General features: G+C 53.6%; 2 protein-coding genes across 2 annotated transcripts; one reads left to right on the top strand and one right to left on the bottom strand.

Moving 5' to 3' along the window:
* The first annotated feature begins 13,299 nt into the window (after nt 1-13,299).
* Nucleotides 13,300-15,324, top strand: Usp29 (ubiquitin specific peptidase 29). The gene has a single exon (XM_026380522.2). The coding sequence runs from the start codon at nt 13,300-13,302 to the stop codon at nt 15,322-15,324; it is 2,025 nt and encodes a 674-aa protein (XP_026236307.2).
* A 4,543-nt stretch (nt 15,325-19,867) lies between these two features.
* On the bottom strand, nt 19,868-24,282 carry Zim3 (zinc finger imprinted 3). Its single transcript, XM_026380523.2, has 3 exons — nt 24,132-24,282; nt 22,059-22,157; nt 19,868-21,084 (listed from the first exon to the last, which is right to left on the bottom strand). Exons 1-3 carry the CDS (start codon nt 24,280-24,282, stop codon nt 19,868-19,870), a joined length of 1,467 nt encoding a protein of 488 aa, XP_026236308.2.
* Between the last annotated feature and the right edge of the window lie 410 nt (nt 24,283-24,692).

Raw genomic sequence — 24,692 nt, 5'->3', positions numbered from 1 at the left:
TTTCATCAGAACGTGTTTGTTGGAGGCCGGTGTGAGTTCAGGAATAATGAATTGCTGTTTGAATCTACAAAGCTGTGTGGTGGCTCGTGATTCAGTGCCAGCCGAGATACTGGCAAAAGAAGGAGAGGGTTGGCAAGAAATTTTGAGTTTGGTAGTCGTGGTGGAAGTCCAGGACTGGACATTAGGAACAGGTGCCTTTTTAAGGCAGGAGACATAATACCAGGAAGAGTGTCTAAAAGCTTGGTCACCATTGGGGTAGTATGTATGACTGTATGGGGTCCCGTCCAGCGAGGTTCCAATGATTGAGAATGCAGTTCCTGAATAAGACTGAGTCACCCAGTTGAAGAGTTTCCAGTTCAGTTGGTGGTTGTGCTGGGATTGAGGCAGTGAATGGAGCAGGAAGGCACTGGTCTGCATGTTCCCTTAGGAGTTTGCATAGAAGTGTGAGATAGGGCAGGTAGGACACAAGGGGAGGAGGAGTGATGGGAAAGCTTTGGGTAGTTAAGAAAGGACACCCATAGAATTGCTCAAAGGGGCTAAGGCCTGAGGGAGCTCAAGGGGCTGCCTGAATTCAGGTGAGGGCCAACGGCAGGAGATTGGGCCAGAAGAGCCTAAGTTTAATAGCAAGTTTAGTGAGATGATCCTGAGAATGCCTTTAGGCCTCTCAACCTTACCCGAGGAAATAACACTCAGTGTTGGTAGGGGATGGGGAGCCTCCAAGTGATGTGGAGGCCTTTGGAGACTAGTTGAACAACCTGAGAAGTGAAGGCCAGACTGTTGTCTGACTGGATGGAGGCAGGAAGTCTGAACCTGGGAATGATCCCCTCAATGAGGATGGAGGCAACAGTGTCAGCAGTTTCCCTGGATGTAGGGAAGGCATCTATCCAACCTGAAAAGTATCAACCAGAGTAAGTCGGCAGTGAAGCTTATTGTGCCGAAGCATCTGGGTGGAGTTGATCCACCAGTCTTCACCTGGCTGGTGGCTCCTCATCTGAGGTTTGGGGAGTGTAGGTTTGATGCTTCCTTGTGGGGATGCTGTAGAGCAGACAGAACAAGCTGAGTGGACCTGCTGGAGAGTAGTTCTCATTCCTAGGAAGTGAAAGAGGGGTTGTAAAATCTGGAAAAAGGGGCTAGAGAGGGTTTTTTGTGGGGGCAGAGTCCCTGGAGCCAGAGGAGTTGGTCATGAGTCCTAGGTCTCCGTCTTGGGCATCAGGCTGGTAGTCTTAAAGAAGCAGTTGGTTGACTGACTGGTTGGTGAATTTGTGTATCTGATCTTGCAGGAACTTCTGAAGGCAATTTAATAGACATGGTCCTATTAGGAGGAACATAAAGAGGACTAATAGGGGTCCTGTGAGGGGGAGGAGCCGAGGCCATACTTGACTGAACATTCCCCATGGAGCCTGTTGGCTAGTTGCTGTCTCCTCTTTTCTAGCTGTTTTTGTCTTTCATTACTCCTAGGAATGACTGTGTTTTGGCTTAACTGTTTTTGGTAGGTGTTTAAGATCAAGCTGGTCAAAATTGACTTTATTTCTCTCTATTGTTAAGAGTCAGCCCAGTTCCCACAGGGGTCACTAGTGGGGGAACTTGAGAGCAGCTTCTTAGTTCTGCTGGTGCCGTTTGCACTAGGATGGGTCCAGGTCTTGCTTGACCATGTGGCTTCCCTTGGAAGCATCAGGGATGTCTCCCTTTTCTGATAACCCTCCCCTTCACAGCAAATGCACTGATTGGCTTTCTGTCTCATTAATCTCCCTGTTCAGGAGGTTATGTGCCCAGAGTTGCAAAGCTCTTTAGAGAAGTTCCCTGTTCCTTGGATTCAGACTGACTCAGAGGGCCAGAGCCAGATATTGTTTTCTTGGCCATTTTAATTTAAGTTTAAGTCTTGATCTTAAACATCCAGCAAAGTCAGTTTCACCTTAAATTGAGAGTACTGGGCTTTAGCTGAAGTCTGGCCTACTTTGGAGTCATTCTGACATGTAGTAAGATGGGAGGCACAGCCTTATCTCAGGTAAGCCAGGGCTCTTCATAAATCTTAGGTAAAGTGTTCTAGTGTTGAAGCTGATCTTTGTTTTTAAAAATCATTTTATAAAGTTTACATATATTGTTGTCCGAGGTCACATGAATACTAGCTAACACAATATGATATTACATTTAAATTGTACCCAGTGTATAGAACTTTATATTAATCTTATTGATAACAGGTCCAGTGATAGAACATTAAATGATATAAATAAATCTCCAATGTTATTTTTATAAGCCTAAAATTACCATGCTACCTTTTGGGGAACATCAGTTTGATATAATTTTTTTAAGCTTCTACCTTAAAGACTTATATACCTGGAAAATATGAACACATTTAATATACAAAGAAAAGTAATAGTACCGCAATTACATTGATGTTTTTTATATTAATCAAGTTTAGCTCTTAAAGAAATAACACATTACAATATTGCAAAATAACAGTTGTTGATTAACCATAATTGTATAATCCTTAATTCCTTCAAGATTACTTGCTCAAAAAACTTACATATATAACCAACATACACAGACCTTCTTTATCACTTACTCAAACCTATATAGGCAACACACACAGACCTTCTTTATCACTTGCTTAAACTTATATAGGCAACACACACAGACCTTGGTTATCACTTGCTTAAACCCTCTTATTTACTTAATCACATAGACTCTCTTATCCAGAAACACATTTTCCTTCTATTAAATCCATACTTAGAACCTTCTAATTTCTCTTTCCCATCTTTTAACTCCTTCTTTATTCACACTTTGAACCAATCCTTGTAAATTTCTGAATTTAGGTAAATTATTCCATTTTAATAAGAGATATTTTGTTATTTGCAGCACACAATTAATCACATCTGTTGATCATTTCATAAAAACATGAACAATGTTTAAGTGTGTAGGGACGGACAAGGCAAGGCACCTAAGATAGCACCAAAGTCAGGGAAACAGTCTTATTTGGTTGCAGCCAGATTAGAAGGGCACAGTTTCTCTAATCAATTAATCCCTGAACCCAGAGTTTAGGTAGTTTCAGAATTTTGCACCCAACATGTAAGGGGAGGGGCTCAGAAGTTCACAATCTGCAGAAGTTCACAAAAAGCAGTTTTTTTCTCCTCTGTTCTGGGCAAGTTAACCCTTCAAGGACACCTGGGAAGGGGAGAGCTTTTCTCCCCTCTCTTTCCTCCCCCTGCCAGCTGTTCCCATGGAGCCCAGTTGGTAACTCCCTTATCTTAGAAATGTAGCCATCTCTGTGAAGCCCAGCTCAAGACCAGAGGCCTTGTTCACATATTTTGTGAAAAACTAGTAAGGGGGTGTCCAGCACCTGGAGTGCTGATTTTTCCAGCCAGTGGCCAAGTAAAACAGGGCAACATGAAAAGAGGAAGTTTATCCACACTAAACTCTTTTGTAGAGATTATTTTGCTGAAAGTCCTAAAGTCAGCCATGGTGAAGATTCTGGAGAAGGTCAGTGAAGACTTTTCTGTGGGCCTGGTAGGGAGAGGGAAGACGGGAAGGCGGGGCTGAGAGCAGCTCTGGTGGATCTGAGAATGAGGAAGGAGATGGGAAACAATAATGGGAAAGGGGTTTGGGATTTCCCTAGCAAGGAAACTTGAGCAGTAGAACAGGTAGAGCAGAGGGGAAGACAGGAGTGAATATCCCAAAAAGCCTGTAAGGGACTTTAATTCTTAGTAACCTGTTTTCAGTGATGACAAAGCAACTTTAAAAGCTATTTTTACCAGATCTTGGATAGGGGTCTGAGGGCTCTCCTCAGCTCATTTGAGCTTTGGGTTAGCTGGTAAGAGGACCTGGTGGGACCCAGTGTGGGTGCTAACAGTAGAAGAGAGGAGTGAGTGGGTGGAGGGTACCTCAGTACCTGCTACCTCAGCAAGGGGGCAACGTGGTGTACGTTTTTGATCTAGTGATTGGAGGGGAGAAAGCAGGTTACTGAGGTGGGAGTGATGGCGGAGAGCCTGGGGCAGATGGCTGAGGGTGAGGACTTATTCGAGCCAGGCGATAGGATGGAGGCAGGCAATAGGATGGAGGTTTATTAGCAGGGTCAAAAGTAGTGGAGGAGTCCGGAGGAGGAGAAAGTTGGGGATCATGGTTGGGGGAGTTGGTTTGCAAGCTGGAAGAACTTGTAGAGGTTTACAAGAGGTGCAGAGAGCAGGATTGGATCGGAGCAAGAAGAAAGTGATCTCTACCCATTTTTTCGAATGCTCACAGTAATTGTAGAGATCCCTCAGAATGGAGGGACCCAGGGACCCCAAAGGGGACCATCTGCTTTGGTTGTCTAAGGGATAAGTGGGCCAGGCCTGGGTGCTATATTTGATCAATTTTTGGGTTTTGTCTGGTGTCAAGGAGAGGGTTTTGAGGTTATCCAAGAGGCATTGTAGGGGAGAGTCGACCGGCAGAGAGGACACACTACCCATGTCTCAAACGTAGTAAAAGGAGGAGGGAAGAGGACGCAAATGTAGTATGAGGGAGAAGGAGATGCAAACGTAGTATAAGGGAGAGGGAAGGAGACGAAAAGATAGTATAAGAGAGAAGGAGGAAACTGATTTATTGGCAAAAGGGGTGTCCCCGTTAGAGCCAAAAATCAGGAGTGCCTTAGTGACAGGTTCGAGCTGCAGAGATTGGTCGTCACCGAATCCTGACAGTCAAGCTCTCGTCCTGGACGGAGCTGGAGCAGTAGGAGACCTTGGCCAAGGCTTTTTGGGACCCCTCCTGGAGAGGCCGGATACTCCCAGGGCCAGAAAGAGGGGAGAGAGAGAGACAGGGGAAGAGAGAGGAAGGGGAGGGTAAGCGTCTCTCTAGCGGCCGAGTCTTGAAGGTGAGGACGAGGACTTTATGAACCACTGAGACCATGAAGGTCTGGGTGGGTGTGATGTTTGGTTCTCTGTTATGTGTCCCCAGAGGTTACACAGTCCTTTGAGGGAGACCTACAAAGCCTACGCTGGTAAGCTACCAGCTGGGAAGGGAAGGGAATAATTTTGAACCCAGGAGTCTAATCTGCCCAAGGAAGGAGTCCCTGAGGGCCACCGTGGCCTTGAAGGCTGTGGTGGGGTGTTTTCCTCCCTGAAGGTGGGCAGACAGGTTTACCAGAGGATCAAAGGTCAAATCCTCCTGACACCACCATTGGGTTTAGGACTCCAGGGAGGGGAAACTCACCAATCGAAGGTCGGTGGTGGATGGAGTTCTGAGGTCGAGAAAATGGGTTCAGGCCGTCCGGTGAGTGGCACTTCCGAAGGAAGAGGGACCCCAAAGTGGGTTTTAACCCTCTCCCGGGTTTTTGGCACCAATGAAAGGAAAGTGACCACAACACTCAGAGCGACCAAGAGAGCTTTATTGCAGCAGTGCAACAGAGGAGAAGAAAGAGAAAGAGAAAGAGAGAGAGAGAGACAGAGAGAGGCCCAGCAGGAGGGGCTTTTATAGCCCAAATCTAATGGGGTCTCTGGGTCTGCAAGCTGCCTTGTTGGCACACAAGGGGGTTAAGTGTTCAGCCTTGAGCGTTTGGGCTTGAAGCAATCAGATGATAAAGAGCCAGACAGAGGGTTTGAGAGGCCAGGTCACCCTGCAGCTAACTTTGTTTGGCCTGCCCTGCAGACAGCTTACGCAGCCTGTCCTGCACCTGACAGCTCCGACCACCTGATTTGAATCTGTGGGCGAGGCAGGTGGGGGCGCGGCAGGCTGTACCACTTTGTTACCTGTATTCGCATCTGATTATGCTTATAAATGTTCTAAAAGAGAGAAGGGCAAGGAGGAAAACCACTCATCACGCCTCCACCATCAGTGATCATCTTGGCAGACCAACTTCCCTCTTTTACATTTTAAGAGAAATCATGTTTTCTAAAGATTAATCTTATTAAAATAAAGATTCATCTTATTAAAATACTGTCACACAGCAAACAGCGCAAAGGAGAAAAGAACCACCAGACCCCAGAAGTCGCTCCCTTCCCCGCGAGGTGGAGGACATTCCAGGGTCTGTCCCCAGGCCTGAGGGTCGAAGCCTGGTGCTGCCCACTCTTTGGCCACGTGGACAGTTAGTCATTAACTCCTGGCATCCACGGGCGCAGCAGTCACCGGCCGCACACCCCAGAACACGGACAGGACGGCGCTGGGCTGCCGTCGGACCCCCCAACCCCAGGGCCGAGGCCAGCTGGGGCGGCGCGCATGCGTGCCCGCCAGCCGCGGCCGGAAGTCAGGGCACCGGCCCAGGAGGCCACGCGGCGGAGGGGCGGGGCCGGGCCTCATTTCCCAGGCGCCTCCGCGCGCTGCGGCCTGTGGGCCCGGGCAGGCCACGCGGGAAGGCCCCGTGGGAAGCCGCCCGCCCTCCGGGTGCGGTGCCCCGCGGTGAGGAGTGAGCCCACGGGTAGAGAGTCCCGCTCCGGGCCGCGAGCCCCGAGGGCAGGCGGCTGGCCTCGCACAGTGCGGGTCACTCGCGTTGAGAGGGGACACACGTGGCGAAGTGGCGCCCGAGCGGCCGCAGGGCGCAGGAGTGTGCAGCCCCCCCCTCCCCCGGGAGCACACGCCGGACACCGGGACCCGCCCGGGCCACCCCAGGGTGAAGCGGCACCGGGTTCTCCCAGCCCTCGGGGGCAAGCCGCACCCCACTGTGGGGTCCCTCCTTCCGTGGAGGGGGACCCCTGCGTGGACCTCTGTGTGCGCGTGGGACTTGGCAGGGCCCTGGGTGGGACCCCAGTTCCAGGACCCACATGGGGCTCCTGACGGCTCTGGCGCCTCTTGGGTCCTTCAAAATAAACTGCACCCAGTAGAAGTGGGAAAGAAGCCACCTTGGAACTGTAAGGTGTCTGAAGTCACCAATGTCAGCGGGGACCACTGTAGGCACCTCGGCAGGGAACGTGGACAACGCCGCCGCGTGGAGGCCGAGTCCCGCCCGGGCCCTGGGAGAGGCCTGGATGCAGCTCCTGTGGCCTACGTTGGCTCGGACCCGCTCTCCCCGACACCCACCACACACCGGGGATGAACCCGGGTGCTCGACCCCTGAGCCGCACCCCCAGTCATTTCTGTTTTTGAGACAGGGCTCGGTAAGTCGATCAGGCTGGCCTCTACTTTAGGATTGCCTTTCCTCAGCCTCTTGAGCTGCTGAGATGACGTCACTGCACCTAGCCATGTCCTTCACTTTAAAAAGAATTATTTTAGATTCATGAAGGTCAGCTTGCACTTCAGCAGATACATAGTAAGAGCATGAATTAGCCACCAATGTGTCTGTGTGAGTGTATGTGTGTGTGTGTGTTCCCCAAAATGGAGAGAAATGTTCGAGCTAACTTGAATTACAAAGGAGGTATCTTTCAGCTAACTTACTGACAAAGATGAAAATACAATACCCAGGGGCTATGGAATTTACACTCGAGTACTATGCAGACTTTCTCCTGCTTCTTTGTAACAAGAAAAAACTGGCCCCCACTTTCAAACTCTGGAAGTAGCTGTGAATCTTAACTATGGATCCATTTAGCCCAGGAAATAAAGACATGGGGTGTAGCCCACAGAAATGGTGGATGTAAGCCAGTCCCCACCAACCAACCAACCAACCAACTAAAAGCAATGTAAAATGGTAGGTAGTAAGGTTGTTTTGCTAAGTGATGTTATTTAAATAATCTTTCTACTGGTGGATAATCTGGTGAGAAATGGCATATTTTCAGTCTTAAATGATTTCCATACAGATATATAATCACCCAAGAAAAATGTCATTTGCATAGTGGAAACAAATACTTTAAGTACATGATCCTTAATAAAGGACAAATTAATGTCATCTGTGTCTGGAAATGATATTCTCAGAAGACAGACCCTCCTCTGGGATCCTCCAGCCCAATGTGCCTGAACTCAACGTAATCCTGGGGAAAATCAGACGCTCAGCGGGAACCTAACTCAAAAACCAAAAAGAAGTGGAATGGGCTCAGTGGAAGGGAACCCCTGAGTTCAGCCTCAGTAAAACACACACACACACACACACACACACACACACACACACACACGAGTATATTCTTCAAAGATACCAGTGTCATAAAGAGAAAGAAAGGCTAGGAAGGTGGGAGACTGGGGCCCCACAATCCAGGCGATGGAGGGGGACGCAGCTCAGTGGTGACAAAGAGCAGGAGAGGGGGGCAAAAGAAGGCACAAGAAAGGTCAAGGGAATTTTAAGATCAAAGAATATTAAAGAAACAGGACAACTGAGTGTTTCACACAACTCTGGGTTGGCCCCTCTGCTGGAAGTAAGCTCTCTCCAAAGTGTACCTGGCACACAGTGGGTTAAAGGAAATATGGAGAGTGGACCCTGGGCCTGGCTCTGGGACGGGATTTAGTCAAAAGAGGTGTGTTTTAGAAAAGGGTGGAGCGCTGGGCTGGTGAATACCCAGGATTCCCGCCAGACCTGATCAGAGCCCTCCTCCATCCTCCCTGGGCCGCAGCTCTTCAAACTGTAAGTTTCCTCAGACGGTGGAGTTTGCTTGTTGGGTTGGTGGGATGTCAGATAGGGGGGTTTCTTATTTCACCCATTACGTGTGTGAGTTGTGGATCAGGACGCCTTAGATTGGTTTTGATTTGGGTTAGTTTTCTGTGACTGGATATTGGCCTTTTCAGAAAGGAGCTCACATTTAACACAGGAATTAGTGTTCACATCTGTAGTTGTAGAGACTTGGGAGGCTGAGGCAGGAGGATCTCAATTTGAGGACAGCCTTGGCCACACACACAAGACCCTGTGGTGGTGAAACAATTACCTGCAACATTATTACCTAACAAGGAGCTGTGCTCATCACCACAACTTCTGACATATCAGAAACCAAGCCCCAGCCAGGAGTTGGGTGTTGCAGAAGCAGGAAGTGCTGAAGCGAGGCTTTGAACTCTGGCAGTTGGATTGTAACATCTGGTCTTCATACATCTTTTCTCCTGCTTCTTTGAAACAAGAAAAAATGCTAAAGATGCTGAGAATGCCAGGATAAACAAAATTATGATTAGCTTTTAAGTTAGAACCTCATAAAGTGTAAGTTTTCTCAAGCAATTAAACATTGCCAGAGGAGCTAGTGAGGCAGGGTTCTGAGAAAGTCTATAGGGCTGCTCCCTGGGTTGTAATCTCCTCTGTGTGATCAGGGAGGGGCATTCAGAAATGCGCTCAGAGATAACCCCATGGAGACCACCGGCCTCCTCCCCTGGGCTTGGCACACTGGCCCCAGGGCGCCTGGAGAGCACCGCACCCTGTGCTACCTCCTCAGAGGATTTTTTTTTTTTTAAAGAGAGAGAGAGAGAGAGAGAGAGAATTTTTTTTTATATTTATTTTTAGTTCTCGGCGGACACAACATCTTTGTTGGTATGTGGTGCTGAGGATGGAACCCGGGCCGCACGCATGCCAGGCGAGCGCTACCGCTTGAGCCACATCCCCAGCCCCGATGATCATTTTTGATTTATTACTCTATTTATTAGTACTGTTCTCTCTTTGATTTCAGAGACCCATGCCCACCACCCCTTTTTAAAATGTTTTCCAGAGAGGATTTTCTGAAACTGCTTTCAGTTTGGGGATACGCGTCCCCTTCCAGGTGCTTCTGTGCTCCTCCTCCTTCCTCCACCGCCTCTCTCCCTCCCTCCCTGCATCTGTCCCTCCCTCTTTCTTTCCCTCTCCCCTTCCTCTCTTCTCTCCCCCCTCTCCCTCCCCCTCCATCTCTCCCCCTCCCTCTCTCCCTCCCTCCTTCTCTCCCCCCACCCCATCTCCATCCCTCTCTCTCCATTCTAGTGGTCACCCAGCACCTCACCTCGCCTCTTTCTTTCCTGTCCCTCAGGTTGACCCTCCGGGCACCATGCCCACCAGTTACTTCCCTCCCTGATTTCCCAGCAGTGTCCTAGTTTCCCTTCACACGTTGACCCTTCTGCAACCTCAGGAAAAGCTGGTAGTCACAGGTCAAGTGATGGACATGTGGTATATGCAACCCTTGCAGTGGACTTGCGGGCAGTGAGGCACTAAGTCTCTCTCATTGCGGGTGCTAGAACGTTGAGGGGCTAAGAGTGAAGACCGCATTGCGATAAAGACAAATGCTGGCTTACAGAGTGAGTGGTCAGGTTGAGGAGGACTCAAATGATTGAAGGCTACATTTGTGCCCTGGGAAACTACACATCTGTGATTTTTTTGTTTTTGGGTTTTCGTTTGTTTGTTTTGGTACTGGGGATGGAACTCAGGGGCACTCTGTCCCCAGCCCCATTTTGCATTTTATCTGGAGACAGGATCTCACTGAGCAGCTCAGCGCCTGGCCCTTGCTGAGGCTGGCCTATACATCTGCATTTTATGGATGGAAAATTCAGAGACCTGTGAGCAGCTTCACCAGATTGGCTACATTCAGCCAGTTGCACAGATGTGAAAACACCCGGGGGGCTGGGCCAGTCCCAGCCCCAGGCAGGGAGGTCTGATCCTGGACGCCCACTGGGGCACACTGCTCCCTCTGCCACCTCCCAGCCTCCATGGCTTCAGATCCTGGCACTGCTGAGGGCTGCAGGACCCAGAGGCAGCTTCAGGCGAGAGGTGAACCCTTGTCTCTTCACGCCCTCTTCTGAGGTTGCGGCTGTTGCTCAGGCTGCTTTGCACTGGGCCCAACAGATGCTCCCACCTCACCCTGCCAAGGAGCTGAGACTGGCCGTGTCCATGCAGCGGCTCCCACGTCTCCTGAAGTGCATCCCACTGTGTTTTCCACTCCCCGGCTTTGTGGTTGGGCAGCTGACAGGCAGGCGCTGCGTGTGGGCATAGGCTGTGCATCTGGTTGATGGGTGAATGCACCGTAGAAGGGAATGATTTCCCCAGGCAAGATGGTGCCTCTGTCCATCGCTACGCGTTCACCTCTTGTGGGTGTGTGAGAGCACGTAATATCTACTCAGACTCAGACTTCAAGGCGCAATGTGTCATCATCAATAGGCGTGACCGTGCTGCACCTTGGAGATCCAGAACTTGTTCACCTTAGAAATGAGCATGGGTCCCCTTTTGCCCCCGCCCCATCTCCCTCACCCCCAATCCTGGACCCACCACTCCACTCTCTGCTCCTACCAGTTTGGTTCTACCCGTCCGTGAGATGACTCGGTGCTTTCACCCTCTATCTGACTTGCTTCTCTTCCACAGCATCCTCTGAAGTTGTTCTTGTGCTCACAAGTGGCAGGGCTCCTTCTATGTGAAGGCCTGATAATATTCACAACAACCTGGATTTCCTTATCGATTCGTCTGTTGATGGACAGTTAGGCCATCTCCTATCTTGGGTATTGTAGAAAATAGAGTACAAGCTGGGCACAGGGTCCATGCCTGTAAGTTCAGCAACTTGGGAGGCTGAGGTGAGAGGATTGCAAATTTGAGGCCAGTCTTGAAAGTTTAGTGGGACTCTGTCTCAAAAATAAAAAGGGCTTTGACTAGCTCCCTGGTAGTCTCCCCTGTGATAAAAATCTCTGTAGCTGAAGAAAGAAAAAGGAGGGAAGAGGAAAAAAGGAACAGTGGAGTCGGGCGTGCACCTGTCTGTTGGGGGTTCAGACCGGGGACCCTTCCCTTCTGGGATGGCCATGTCAGTCTGCAGTCCACCACAGCACCAGGGTCCCTTCTCTCCAGGTCCTCATCCACACTGAGGATCTCTTTTTTAATTAATTGATTTATTCTAATTAGGCATAGATGACAGCAGAATGCATTTTGATTCGTTTTACACAAGTGCAGCAGGACTTTTCATTTCTCTGGTTGTACACAACGGAGCGTCCCACCACATGTGCAGTCCGACGTGTACCTGGGTGAGGATGTCATCTCATTCCACCACCTTTCCTGCCCCGTTCCCCTCCCATCCCTTTCCCCTCCCATCCCGCCATTCCCTGTGCCCAGTTTCTCCGTTTTTCCTACGCCTCCCCCACATGGATCAGCATCTACTTATCAGAGAACATTTGGCCTTTGTTTTCTGGGGATTGACTTACTAAGCTCGGCATGATCCTCTCCAACTCCATCCACTTACCTGCAAATGCCATCGTGTTATTCTCTTTTATTGCTGAGGAACATTCCACTGTGTTGATATACCACAGTCTCTTTATCCATCCATCTACTGAAGCGCATCTAGGTGGGCTCCACAGTTTAGCTGTGGTGAACTGTGCTGCTATAAACATTGATGTGGCTGTGTCCCTCAAGTGTGCTGCCTTTAAGTCCTTTGGGTCTAGACCAAGGAGAGGGACAGCTGGGTCAAATGGGGTTCCATTCCCAGTTTTGCAACCACTCGGGAAAGCAGTATGGAGGTTCCTTGGAAGACACTGAGCATCTCTTGACTTCTCCATACAGGCCGTCAGAGCAGCTGTGGTGACAGCTCACTGTGGGTCTGGTTTGCTCCTCCCTGGGGACTACGGTGTCCTTGAGCCCCTCTGTCTCATCTTCTGCCTTCTCCTTCCTTTGCACCTTCGTGTGCTCTCCACCACATCCACCTGTGTCCCCCTGCTGCTTGCTGAGTGGCCCTCTGTGCCCCCAGGAGGCCAGTCCTCAGACCTGCTGTGTGAGTGCTCTGGGCCTGTCAGACCCTGCACTCTCAGGTCTGTCAGGAGGTGACGTACCTTCCGCACCAGCACAACGGTCCATTTTGACCACTAAAAATGGCCAAAGGAGGGCAGATGTGTTCCAAGGCTGGCAGGGCTTAGAACGTCAGCAGCTCCTCAAGCGACTTTCACTTGGGACTTGAGGGGAACAATAGCAAATGGTATTCCAGAGGGTCTTACACCAAGCGTCGTGGCTGGATCACGGTGGTTAAAATGAGGGTGTATGCTTTTTGTCCTTTAGGGTACAGTGTTTCATTTATAAAGAAAGGATGCTTCCTCCAAAGACAAACACAAATCTGGAGCAAGGGGACGGGGACCAGGAAGTGGAGAGGAACCTTCATTGACTCGCTGGAGGGAGGAAAGGAAATGAAGCTGGCAGTCACTTCCAGACCCAGAGAGGGCGTGGGTTTCCCAGCTGAGCAGTGACATGGCCAGTGTCCTCACTGGAGGTATGACATGGCAGGACGTGACCTTATTATTCATTGGCAAATCATCCTACATAGGTGTTGAACCATCAAAAACATTTCATCAAAAGAGATTTCAAAATCCCACGGAACTGGAGAGTGGTCTGTCCTCGAGAACAGGGATCTGGTAGCCGACAGAATCCTGTTTCACAACCTCAAGCCACTTTGGGGGTCCCTTCGTACCCAAAGCAGCAGTGAACCTTCCTTCTGAGAAGACGCCTGGCTGATGTCAGAGCCACGACCTCTTGGGAAGAAAGGGTCACTAGAATGTGAAGGTAAGAGGAGGATGAAGAAGAGCGAGGACGCGCTGGGAGAAGACGACCTGGTGCCCAGCAAGAAATGCCGGGCCCAGCCCTGGAAGTTTGCAGGAAGCCACGGGGAGCGACCCCTGAGCTTAGACGACGAAGGAAAAGAAGGAAACTCGGAGGACGCTGGGCCTTCAGCCGGGACCAGCCCCACCCCGGGGCCTGACCCGCGCGAGGCGGCGCTTCCCACCCAGACGCCCTCCGACAGAACCAGTCTGGGGTCTCCACCGGAGTCGGACGGGGACAACCCGGACTCGGACGGGGACAGCCCAGGGTGGCAGGGAGCCCCGGCCGCCCCCGACACTCCTGCGGAGCCAGGGTGGGCGTGGCGCGGCCTCCCCAACCTGGGGAACACCTGCTACATGAACGCCGTGCTCCAGGCGCTGCTGGCCATCCCGTCCTTCGCCCAGGGCTTGCTCCTGCAGAGCGTCTCCTGGGGGACAGCGTCCTCGGGGGCCCTCCTCACGCCCCTGAGCTGGCTGCTGGTTCTGAAAGATTTCTGCAAGGTGGAGACCAAGCAGGAGCTGCTCCTGAGCATCAAAGGTGCCATTTCAGCGGCTGCGGAGGCCTTTCGGGGAAGCCAGCAGAACGACGCGCATGAATTTTTAGGCCAGTGTTTACAGCAGCTCAAGGGCGAGTTTGAGGATTTAAAGGCCACCTGGAGCGCTGGCGCGGAGGCTGGCGCGGAGGCTGGCGCGGAGGCTGGCGCGGAGGCTGGGGGGGACCCAGACCCAGAGCTGAGCCCTGGCAGCCCTGCCTCCGAAGCCTCCCACTGCCCTGTTAGTGCTAATTTTGAGTTTGAGATGCAGATTTCCATCACGTGCCAAGAGTGTGGCTGGGTGGTCCTCAAGACAGAGCCCAGCAACCACCTGTCCCTGGACCTGCACCGCGGGACAGAACCCCTGCCTCTGTCCGTCCAGACTGCGCTGGACCTCTTCTTTGCAGCCGAGGAGCTGCAGTACCGGTGTGAGCGGTGCCAGCACAGGCGCTCCGTGCTGAGGAGCTGGTTCGGCAGGCTGCCCCGGGTCCTCATTGTCCACCTCAAACGCTACAGCTTCGACGACGCCTGGCTGCTGGTGAAGAATGACCAGCGGGTCCTCGTCTCCCCGTCCTTGGTTCTGACGTCTCAGTGCAGCGCAGACACCAAGCCGCCACTCCCCGTGGTCAGAAGGGCGCCTGCGGGGGACGCCAACGTCCTGCGGGCCATCTCTCAAGAGATGCTTTCTGCGGTCCCCAGCCCGTCCTTGCCGTCCGAGACGCAGAGCTCCGAGTCCCGGGGGCCCCGAGGAGTCCAGAGCACACGTGGAGGAGCAGGCAGGACCCAGCGGCAGGGAGGCCTAGAGTCAGAGCTGACCAACCCCGGACGCAGGGCGCCTGCGTGGGGACAGGCGACAGCAGACTCTGCGGCGGCCGAGGAAGGCCTCCGCCTGCCTCATGAGGACAGAGGAGAGCTGGTCAGCACCCCCAGCTCAGTGCTTGCAGAGGTGTCTGGAAACCCAGAACTTCAGAACAGTGAGAAAACCAACTCCGGGGGTGTCCAGGGATGTCCAGAGAAGGACATGAGTGGACCCACAGAAGCCAGACTTCCGGAAGCCGACCAAGACGTCTGTGGTGCCTCGGGTTCTGACAGGGGTCCTGAAAACCAGGACCCTATGGCCCAGGCCCGGGCACCAGACGCTGTGGGGTCGGGAGGTCCTCCTCCAGCTTACAGGCTGGTCAGCGTGGTCAGCCATGTCGGGAGCTCCCACGACTCGGGCCACTACATCAGTGACGTGTTCGACTTTCAGCAGCAGGCCTGGTTCCTGTACAATGACCTGAGGGTGTCGCAGATCCCAGAGGCCGCCATGTGGGAGGCCCGGAAGCGCACGGGGTACCTGTTTTTTTACATGCACCATGAGATTTTTGAGGAATCGTTGGAAAAGACAGCGAGTTCCCAGAAACTTAGCGCCCAGACAGAGACGACCCCTTGGGCTGACTCAGAAGAGACCCCTTGGGACAACTTGTGACGTAAGCCAACTTGCCTGTGGCCTCCTTGGTCCCACTTCCTCTCAGGAGGTAGAACACTGAGCTGGGCCAGAATGTAGGAACACACGACTCAAAGCGAAATTTTCTTCTGAGGACAGAAACCTGGATCTCATAACTCCGGAGAGGTGCACCCTCCTCTCCTACAAGGTCAGAAATGGTGCTGCTTGAGTTTTGCTTTTTTGTTGTTGTTGTTTTTGGTACTGAGAATGGAATCTGGGCACTTAAACTCTGAGCCCCATCCCCAGCACTTTTTATTTTTTATTTAGAGACTGTCTTGCTAAGTTGCTGAGGTTGGCTTTGAACTTGCTATCCTCCTGCCTCAGCCTCCCAGGTCACTGAGATTACAGATGTTGTGCCATGGCGGCACCCATATGGCTTCTCAAGTTTTAATGGGATAGTGTGAAAAGGTCCTTCCTGAACCAGCAACCTGATCAGAAATACAAAATCTGAAGTGAGGCACAGGGTACATGACTGTCATCCCAGTGACTAGGGAGGCTGAGGCAGGAGGATCAGAGGTTCAAGGCCAGCCTCAGCAACTCAGCAAGACACTGTCTCAAAATAAAAATAAAAATTAGTGGGGATGGATCTCCGTGGTAAAACACCTGGGTTCAATCCCCAGTACCAGGAGAAGAAGAAAGAAATGCAAAATTTGAGATCCACGTCTAGAATGGCTGATTCAGAATGGGAAATAAGCCCGGCATTCGGAGAGGCGCTCTTCAGTGTGGGGAGCATCGCGCTCGTTTTGCCATTGCACATATGTATCGCTCACGTTGTGAAAAGGATTTTTGTTGTATTTTTCGGTTTCTTAAGTTTATGCATATCATTCTTTTGTAAACTTATTAAAATAAAAACCCAGCAGATGAGTGCACCGTTGGCTGAGTTCTCCGTGGGCCTGGGCTCATCACTAGTGAACTTTGCTCAGCCTCCTGGGAGCTGCAGGCACGTTGGGGTGGCGTGGGAGGCGGGCAGAGTGTTGAAGGATATGGGATGTTTTCAGAAGTTCTTTCTCTGTAGTTTGATTCAGACTTTTGTTATTTCACTATATTATGGAACCAAATATACCTTTTTTCCATCTCATTTTGATGTGGTGTAACGTTTTAAAAGCATTTTTATCTACTCATTTGGCTTAGAATTCTGTCAACACAGGGTCAGGGATTCGGTGGCCCAGGGTTCCAGTTCCCTGGAGTGTGACTGTTCTTGTAGCTGCCCCTGCTCGTGTTAAGAGTCCCCCTGAGGACCTGGCGGGAGGGACCAGAGACTGTAGGACCAGACCAGCCAGGGGGGGCAGGAAGGGAGAGCGCTCGGGGGCACATGAACACGTGTGTGAGGCTTTTTTAAAATATCAGTTTTAACATTTAAGAGGAAAATAAGAAAATTATTTTTTAAAAGGAAACAGAGATCTACCATGATTCCACTCGTGATATTTTGGTGTATTTTCTTATAAGACTCACGCAATGAAATAAATTTGTTCATACACTGTATATACAAGAATTGGTGAATTACATCAATAAATAAAATAAGCATACCTCATCAGCCGGTGTCTGTGTGCGTTTGGCCTCGCGGAGCCTCACCTGAGGCAGGGGTACTGAGAGCCGCAGCGTGACCCCAGGCGCTCGACGAGGACCTCTGACACAGCAGCGCCCCTGGGACACTCCAACTGATCAGGTCACAGAGAGGTTAGAGAAAGGGCTTCGAGGGCAGCACCTGAGAATGCACTGACCACTCGATTCAACTTGACCTTTGTACACAGCCTGACTGGGTTCCGCCCCGTCCGCCCGCCAGGTCCCTCCACCTCCGACGCTCAGCCTGCGCTTCTCCCCCTGCTGCAGCACGGCACCCAGGGAGCCGCGGGCACTCTTGGCGGGCTCCTGGGCAGGTGGTGGTGCCCAGTGGTAGCACCGGAGGCCCGGCAAAGCAGCCCTGGAGCCTGGCACCCATGGACAGCCCCTGCCTCATCACAGCATGCCACACCATCCTCTGTGACTAGGGAGGTGACGGTCGAGGCAGTGGACATGCTCGCAGGATCCACAGCCTACCTGGTCAGCCACCTGGGGTCAAGGAAGGCAGGGTGGCCACGGAGAGTCCCTGGTGCCACTTATGAGGTGTGGGGTCTGGACTTGACCCACACAGGCCCACCCAGCAGTGGCCCAGCCATGGGCCCTGGTCCAGGAGCTCAGGGATGGGAGGGGTAGGGACACTCCCATTCTAACCCATCCCTGCTCATGTGACCCAAGTGTCGCCCAAAGGGAAGGCGACTGCCTGTCCCGTGTGGCCCATCCGCAGGCTGGAGTCCTGACCACTGACGCCTCAGAACGTGGTGGGGCCTTCCCAGTCAGAGGTCATGGCCTTGTAAGAGGGACTCTGGACAGACACTGCCCAGGGAAGAGGAGGGATGGACGGGAGGAGGACCCTAAACCCAGGTCAGCGGAGGAGGATGGACAATCCACCAGCCGGGGAGAGGGGCTGGAGGGGTCCCACCCACTGTGGTCACTTCACAGCGACCCCACCCAGTTGTCGGCCTCCTGAGGCCAGAAGGTACACAGTGACCCACACCTGGATGGATCCCCTGGGGCCTCCTGTCCCCCCAGAGCCCAGGGACGGTGCCATGGAGGGAAGGATCAAGAAAAGCAGGGCTCAGTCCTCGGAGCCAAGGAGAGCCCCGACCCAGCAGAAGTCACTGGCCAAGGGCAAGGAAGCGGGACGGGCGGAGCTGTGACCACCATGGCCCTCTCAGTGCTGTCTCCCTCTGTGCCTTCTCCTGGTGACACCCCATCCTAACCCCTCTCCCTTGTTGTGATGGATTTGGTGCTGTTTCCTGGTATTTAGTGGCGGGGCCACAGAAGGGACAATCCTCCAGTTGGGGACGTACCTCAGCGCTGCTGTGCTTGCCTGACGTGCTGGCTGCCACCCGCACCCTGGAGGAAGGAAGGAGGAATTCAGAGCAGCTGGGAAGAGGCTGGGCGGTCCATCTGCACGGGGACAGACTCCTTGCTCAGGCAGGAAGGTGCTCTTGTCCCCGCTGACAGGGGCATCTGTGGAGAGCGCGTGAGATGAGCCCACCAAGGCCCCTTTATCTGCCTTAGTTCACCTCCCTGAGTCACCAAGACCGCTTAGGTCTCTGTCCTCAAAGTGCTCCTTCCTGGCCACCTTGCACCCAGGGGTCCCCATGTGGCCTTGGCATGTGTGGGAGACCTGAGCAGAAACCCAAGGGCCCTCCTGTAAGTCACGGCGTGGGGTCAGGTTCCTCGACTCAGGAATCGGGGGGAGTCCATGGACACAAGGGGAGAGCAAAGTGACAGGGTTTAACAGAAAGAAAGCGGGGCTCCCCAGAGAGGGGCCCAGGGGTGGCTGCTGTGCCAGGGTTTGTGTGGGACGCAGGCTGCGGTCACCAGCCCCCGGTGTCCCCAAGCTCTCCTGTGCTCTTGGGGCCAACAGCCACCGTGCACACCCACTTCTCTGGTCAGTTCTTCCCTCTCTGGTTACGCGGGAGTCGGCCTGGCCGTGATGGGCCTGGCTGGTGCCCAGTTTCTCAGCCCTGAGGCCGGAGGAGCCCAGGTTTCCTGTCTGCCCCCTTTAACCCTTTCTCCTGCCTGGGACGGGGTGGGTGCCAGGAAATGGGAGGCTCAGGGGTCTCCTCCTGCCAACCTAGGGAGATGAGTGCCCAGGAGGGGGGAGGGGCGAGACCAGTTAGACCGTTTCCCGCCTCCTCCTTTCCCAACTTCTGTGCTTCTGAGGGGCAACTGAACCACCTCGGCTTCTAAATTGATTTAATTCACAGAAGAGCTCCAGAGGACACGTAGGAGCCGGGGAACCTTTGACACGACCCTCTGGTTACATCCTCCATCAGTCACGAGAACACATTCCATAAAGGGTTGGCACGTTCTGTTTATTACTGTGCATTTGGTATTTACAAGGGTTGTTACACTCGAGGTCCTCAATAAATGCTGGCAGGTGTGGTGGTTCACCCTGCAATCAGGGGCTCATGAGGCTGAGACAGTCAGATGGAAAGTTCAAAGCCAGCCTCAGCCACTTAGTGAGACCCAATTTCAAAATAGAAAATGAAAAGTTCTGGGGGGGGGGTGGCTACAGCTGTCGCTCAGTGGTAGAGCACTGGCCTTGCACAGGTGAGGTCCTGGGCTTGAGCCTCAGAACCACATACAAACCAGTAAGTAAAATAAAGGTCAGATTCTTCAAAAAAAAAAGGCTGGGGATGTGGCTCAGTGGTTAAGTACCCCTGGGTTAAATCCCCAGTCCCCAAAACCAATACAAAACAAAAGGACCCCAAAATAAACAAAACAACTAACAGGGGCTGGGGTTGGGGCTCAGCGGCACAGCGCTGGCCTCCTACCTGTGAGGTGCTGGGTCCATCCCCAGCTCCACATATAAATAAGGAAATAAATAAAGGTCCATCAACAACTAAAAAAAAAAAGAAAAGAAAAGAAAGAAAGACAACTAACGAAGTCTGCATAAACCAGATGAGTTTCCAAGGAGAAGCCAACGTCCCCATTGCCCTCTGTGAGGCCGTCAAACTGCAGGCCCCCTGGGGCTCGGGGCACAGCCCAGGCTGCCCTGGTCACTGGCTGGATCCTCTCCGGGGTGCACCCTCCTCTGGTGCCTCACGAGGTAGGACCTGTCGGCGAAGGCCCTCCCGCACCGGGGGCACACGTGCGGCTTCTGCCCGGTGTGCGTCTTCCGGTGCAGGAGGAGGCCCAGCTTGCGGCTGAAGGCCTTGCCGCACTCGGCGCAGCGGTGCGCCTTCTCCCCGAAGTGCGTCAGCCGGTGGGTGCGCAGGTTGGACTTCTGCAGGAAGGCCCTCCCGCAGCGGTCGCACGCGTGGGCCTTCCGCCCGGTGTGCACGCCGCGGTGCTGCAGCAGGTTCTTCCTCTGCTTGAAGGTGCGGCCGCAGTCCTCGCACGCGAAGGCGCGCTCGCCCGCGTGGATGCGCTCGTGGTCCACGACGTTGGACTTCTGGGCGAAGGCCCGCCCGCACACGGTGCACCGGTAGGGCTTCTCCCCGGTGTGCGTCCTGCGGTGTCGCAGCAGGTCCGACCTGAACACGAAGGCCTTGGCGCAGTCGGCGCAGCGGTGCGGCCTCTGGCCCGCGTGCACCCGCAGGTGCTGCGCCAGGGCCGACTTGAGCTTGAAGGCCTTGCCGCACGCGCCGCACCCGTAGGCCCTCTCGGCGCTGTGGATCTTCTCGTGGTTGATGCGCGCCGACTGCCAGGCGAAGGCCTTGCCGCAGACCCTGCAGCTGTAGGGCTTCTGCTGGGCGTGCGTCGCCTGGTGCTGGACCAGGTTGGGCTTCTGCTTGTAGGTCTTGCCGCACTCGGCGCACGGGTAGCGCCTCTCCCCGGCGGTCGGCGCGGGCCGGCGCGGGCGCAGACACTGGCCGCAGGCCGACTCTCCACAGGCGTCGCAGCCGAAGGGCTTCTCCACAGCCTGGAACGGTGGGTGGCCACTTAACTTCCCAGCCCTATGGCCTTCAGGGGAGCCATTCCGAGCGCCGTCTTCCCGGTCCACACTGCGTTTCCGAGGCCGTCCGCGCCGCGCAGGGCCGCGCTCGGGGAGCCTGCGTCTCCGGGGAGCCTCCTCGGCGCTGGGCAGCACCCTCTCCTGGTGCCGCGAGCCTCGCAGCCGGCCCCGGGTCAGCGCTGCCCTGTCGCTGGGCACCGCTTCTCTCCGGAGAGCCCTGGGCATGGTCCGTGGCCGCCGAACCTGCCCTCGGACATCGCAGGCTTTTCCTAAAAGGGAATACAGAGAAGTTCCCTTGAAGCTTTCCTCTCCGTGACCGGGAGGAAGCACCGATCCCTGTGCCCCTCTGGCTTCCACCGACATCGGGACGGGGCAGGAGACGCCCTGCGGTCACCCAGGACAGCCAGAGCCGTGCTCCCCAAGAACATGAAAACCGCCGGGTGCGGGCGTGGGATGGCACCGGTGATCCCCGCAGCTCCAGAGGCCGGGGCAGGATTGGCGAGACCCTGCCTCAAAGTGAAAAGTAGAAATAGGCCTGGGGTGTGGCTCAGCGGTTCAGCACGGGTTGGATCCTCCTGCCACAAAGAGGGGAGGGTGGGGTGCAGCTCGGAACATCCCTGGTCAGTCCCCAGGGCTGCCAAACAGTGTTCCACGAAACCCCGAGGGCCAGGGGCTGGGGGGTGCAGCTCCAGCATCAGCAGCCAGAGTTCGGCCTGGCTCGGCCCTGCCCACCTCTGGCTACCAGTCGGGCACCGACGCTGGCCAAGAGTGAACTTCTAAGTTTACAAATTGCTGTTTTTGAATAATTCTGCACTTTTGAATTGGATTGTTCCCCTGGGTCTAGATTTCTTGTTTCTTTAATAGGTCCCAATATGAAGGAAAACCCAAGGTCTGAGAAGACAACTAGAACTGGAGAAATCGGTGCAGGAAACAGAAGTACAGAGACCCTGAAAAAATGTGAGTGCGTCTTGAGAAACTCCAATAAAGCCTCTAAGTCCATACCCACATCCGTCTAATGCCAGGGACCTGGAATGAACACACCCTGGTGCAGGGGTCCCGAGCCCGGAGACTTGGTGGGGCAAGCGCCCAGCTCAGCCTCTGAGGCCGCTGGTCCATAGCAGCCAGGAGAGCCCGGGACACGGGGAATGGAGCTGCGAGGTGATGAGGGTGCCGCCGCACAACCAGCCCGCGGGCGGCCACCTGTCACCTACTGGCCCTGCGCGGGTGGCCACCTGTCACTTACCCGTGCCGCTGCTCTGCGCCCCGGCCTCCTCCGCTGACCACGGCCCCTGGCCTCTCTCAAGCCTCAGGATCACGTCGGGCTTAACGGTCTCCTCTCCTCCTGGAGAAGAGCACAGGGCTTAGGCTGGCTTTTGCGTGTGAAAACGTGAGTGTGTGTGTGACTGTGTGAGTGTGTGTGTGTGCGTGTGTGACTGTGTGAGTTTGTACAAGAGTGTAAGTGTGAGGGTAAGTGTTGTGTGATGATGTGTGTGAACCTGTGTTTGTGTGTATGAATTGTGTTGTGTGATTACGAGTGTAGTTTGTGCAAGAATGTGAATATGTGAATCTTGTGTGACTATGAATTTCTGTGTGTTTGTGTGTATGAGTTGTTATATGATCATGAGTGAGTCTGCTATGAGTTTTGTAAGTTTTGTGCGATTGTGAGCTTGTGTGAGTGTGAGAGTATTGTGTTATATGAGTGTGTTAGTGTTGTGATTATAAATGTGAATTTGTATATTAGTGTTGTGATTATGTGAGCTTGTGTATGACTTTTGTGTATGTTGTGTGATTATGAAAGTAGTTTGTAAGTTTTGTGAATTGTGACCTTGTGTGAGTGTGAGCCTTGTGTGGTTATGAGTGAGTTTGTGTGTGTTGTGATTATGAATGTGACTTTGTGGGTACGACGTCTGTGTGTGTTGTGTGTTCATGAGTGTGTGTGTGGGTGCGACGTCTGTGTGTTGTGTGATCACGAGTGTGTGTGCGGGTATGACGTCTGTGTGTGTTGTGTGATCACAAGTGTGTGTGTGGGTACATCTGTGTGTGTTGTGTGATCACAAGTGTGTGTGTGGGTACGTCTGTGTGTGTTGTGTGATCACAAGTGTGTGTGGGTACGTCTGTGTGGTGTGATCACGAGTGTGTGTGTGGGTACGACGTCTGTGTGTGTTGTGTGATCACGAGCGTGTGTGTGGGTACGACGTCTGTGTGTGTTGTGTGATCACAAGCGTGTGTGTGCGTACGACGTCTGTGTGTGTTGTGTGATCACGAGTGTGTGTGTGTTGTGTGATCACGAGCGTGTGTGTGGGCACGACGTCTGTGTGTGTTGTGTGATCACGAGTGTGTGTGGGTACGTCTGTGTGGTGTGATCACGAGTGTGTGTGTGGGCACGACGTCTGTGTGTGTTGTGTGATCACGAGTGTGTGTGGGTACGTCTGTGTGTGTTGTGTGATCACGAGTGTGTGTGTGGGTGTGACGTCTGTGTGTGTTGTGTGATCACAAGTGTGTGGGTACATCTGTGTGTGTTGTGTGATCACAAGTGTGTGTGGGTACGACGTCTGTGTGTGTTGTGTGTTCATGAGTGTGTGTGGGTGTGACGTCTGTGTGTGTTGTGTGTTCATGAGTGTGTGTGTGATGTCTGTGTGTGTTGTGTGTTCATGTGTGTGTGGGCACGACGTCTGTGTGTGCTGTGTGATCACGAGCGTGTGTGTGGGCACGACGTCTGTGTGTGTTGTGTGATCACGAGGGTGTGTGTGGGCACGACGTCTGTGTGTGTTGTGTGATCACGAGTGTGTGTGTGGGCGTGACGTCTGTGTGTGTTGTGTGATCACGAGCGTGTGTGTGGGCACGACGTCTGTGTGTGTTGTGTGATCACGAGGGTGTGTGTGGGCACGACGTCTGTGTGTGTTGTGTGATCACGAGTGTGTGTGTGGGCGTGACGTCTGTGTGTGTTGTGTGATCACGAGCGTGTGTGTGGGTACGACGTCTGTGTGTGTTGTGTGATCACGAGCGTGTGTGTGGGTACGACGTCTGTGTGTGTGTGGGCACGACGTCTGTGTGTGTTGTGTGATCACGAGCGTGTGTGTGGGTACGTCTGTGTGTGTTGTGTGATCACGAGCGTGTGTGTGGGCACGACGTCTGTGTGTGTTGTGTGATCATGAGTCTGTGTGTGTTGTGTGATCACGAGCGTGTGTGTGGGCACGACGTCTGTGTGTGTTGTGTGATCACGAGCGTGTGTGTGGGCGACGTCTGTGTGTGTTGTGTGAGGTGTGTGAGTCCCTGTCTGCAGCGAGGAGCTCCGCGGGCCTCACTGCCCACTCACCCAGGGAGACCAGGTTGCGGTAGTTCTCCAGCGTCACCTCCTGGTACAGACGTCTCTGTTCAGGGCTCAGCTGCTGCCACTCGTCCCGGGTGAAGTTCACAGCGATGTCCTCGAAGGTCAGCCCTCCTGGTGGCAGATTCCCCTCCTGCATAAGGACGCCACGGGGCCTCGCGGCCTGGGACCCAGGACACAGAAGGGTCTCCATCAGGCCAGGGCGGGGCTGTGAGCCCGGAGAAGCCATCAGGCCAGGAGGCCAGGTCTCCCGCCCTCCTGCCGCCTGCCCCTCCCAGGCACCCCGCCACCTCCCGCCCGCTTCCTGTTCCCATCAGCATGTCATGGCCCTGCCTCCTTGCAAAGCCGGTCCTTCAGCGTGGCCCAGGAAGGTCCTTGCTCAGGTCGGGACGGCCATCGTAAGTGACAAAGGCTCACCCCCCCATACCAACCGCAGCCTTCACCTCCACATGGGGGCCCCGCTCTGACCCCCGAGCCTGCCCCTGGAAGCCCAGCCCTGTCCTGCCTCTCTCCTGAGGGGCGGGCGGCCCTCCTTTCTCAGCTTCTCTG

The sequence above is a fragment of the Urocitellus parryii genome, chromosome 15 (genome assembly GCF_045843805.1).
Source record: "Urocitellus parryii isolate mUroPar1 chromosome 15, mUroPar1.hap1, whole genome shotgun sequence".
Classification (NCBI taxonomy): domain Eukaryota; kingdom Metazoa; phylum Chordata; class Mammalia; order Rodentia; family Sciuridae; genus Urocitellus; species Urocitellus parryii.
The sequence above is the reverse complement of the archived record's forward strand: the minus strand, read 5'-3'. Positions and strand labels throughout refer to the sequence as shown.

Coding starts and splice junctions, on each gene's coding strand:
- Usp29 (XM_026380522.2), top strand. CDS start 13,300: ATGAAGAAGAGCGAGGACGCGCTGGGAGAAGACGACCTGGTGCCCAGC.
- Zim3 (XM_026380523.2), bottom strand. CDS start 24,282: ATGCAGGAGGGGAATCTGCCACCAGGAGGGCTGACCTTCGAGGACATC. Junction 22,158..24,131: donor CCGCAACCTGGTCTCCCTGG/GTGAGTGGGCAG, acceptor GCTCTTCTCCAG/GAGGAGAGGAGACCGTTAAG. Junction 21,085..22,058: donor GGCGCAGAGCAGCGGCACGG/GTAAGTGACAGG, acceptor ATTCCCTTTTAG/GAAAAGCCTGCGATGTCCGA.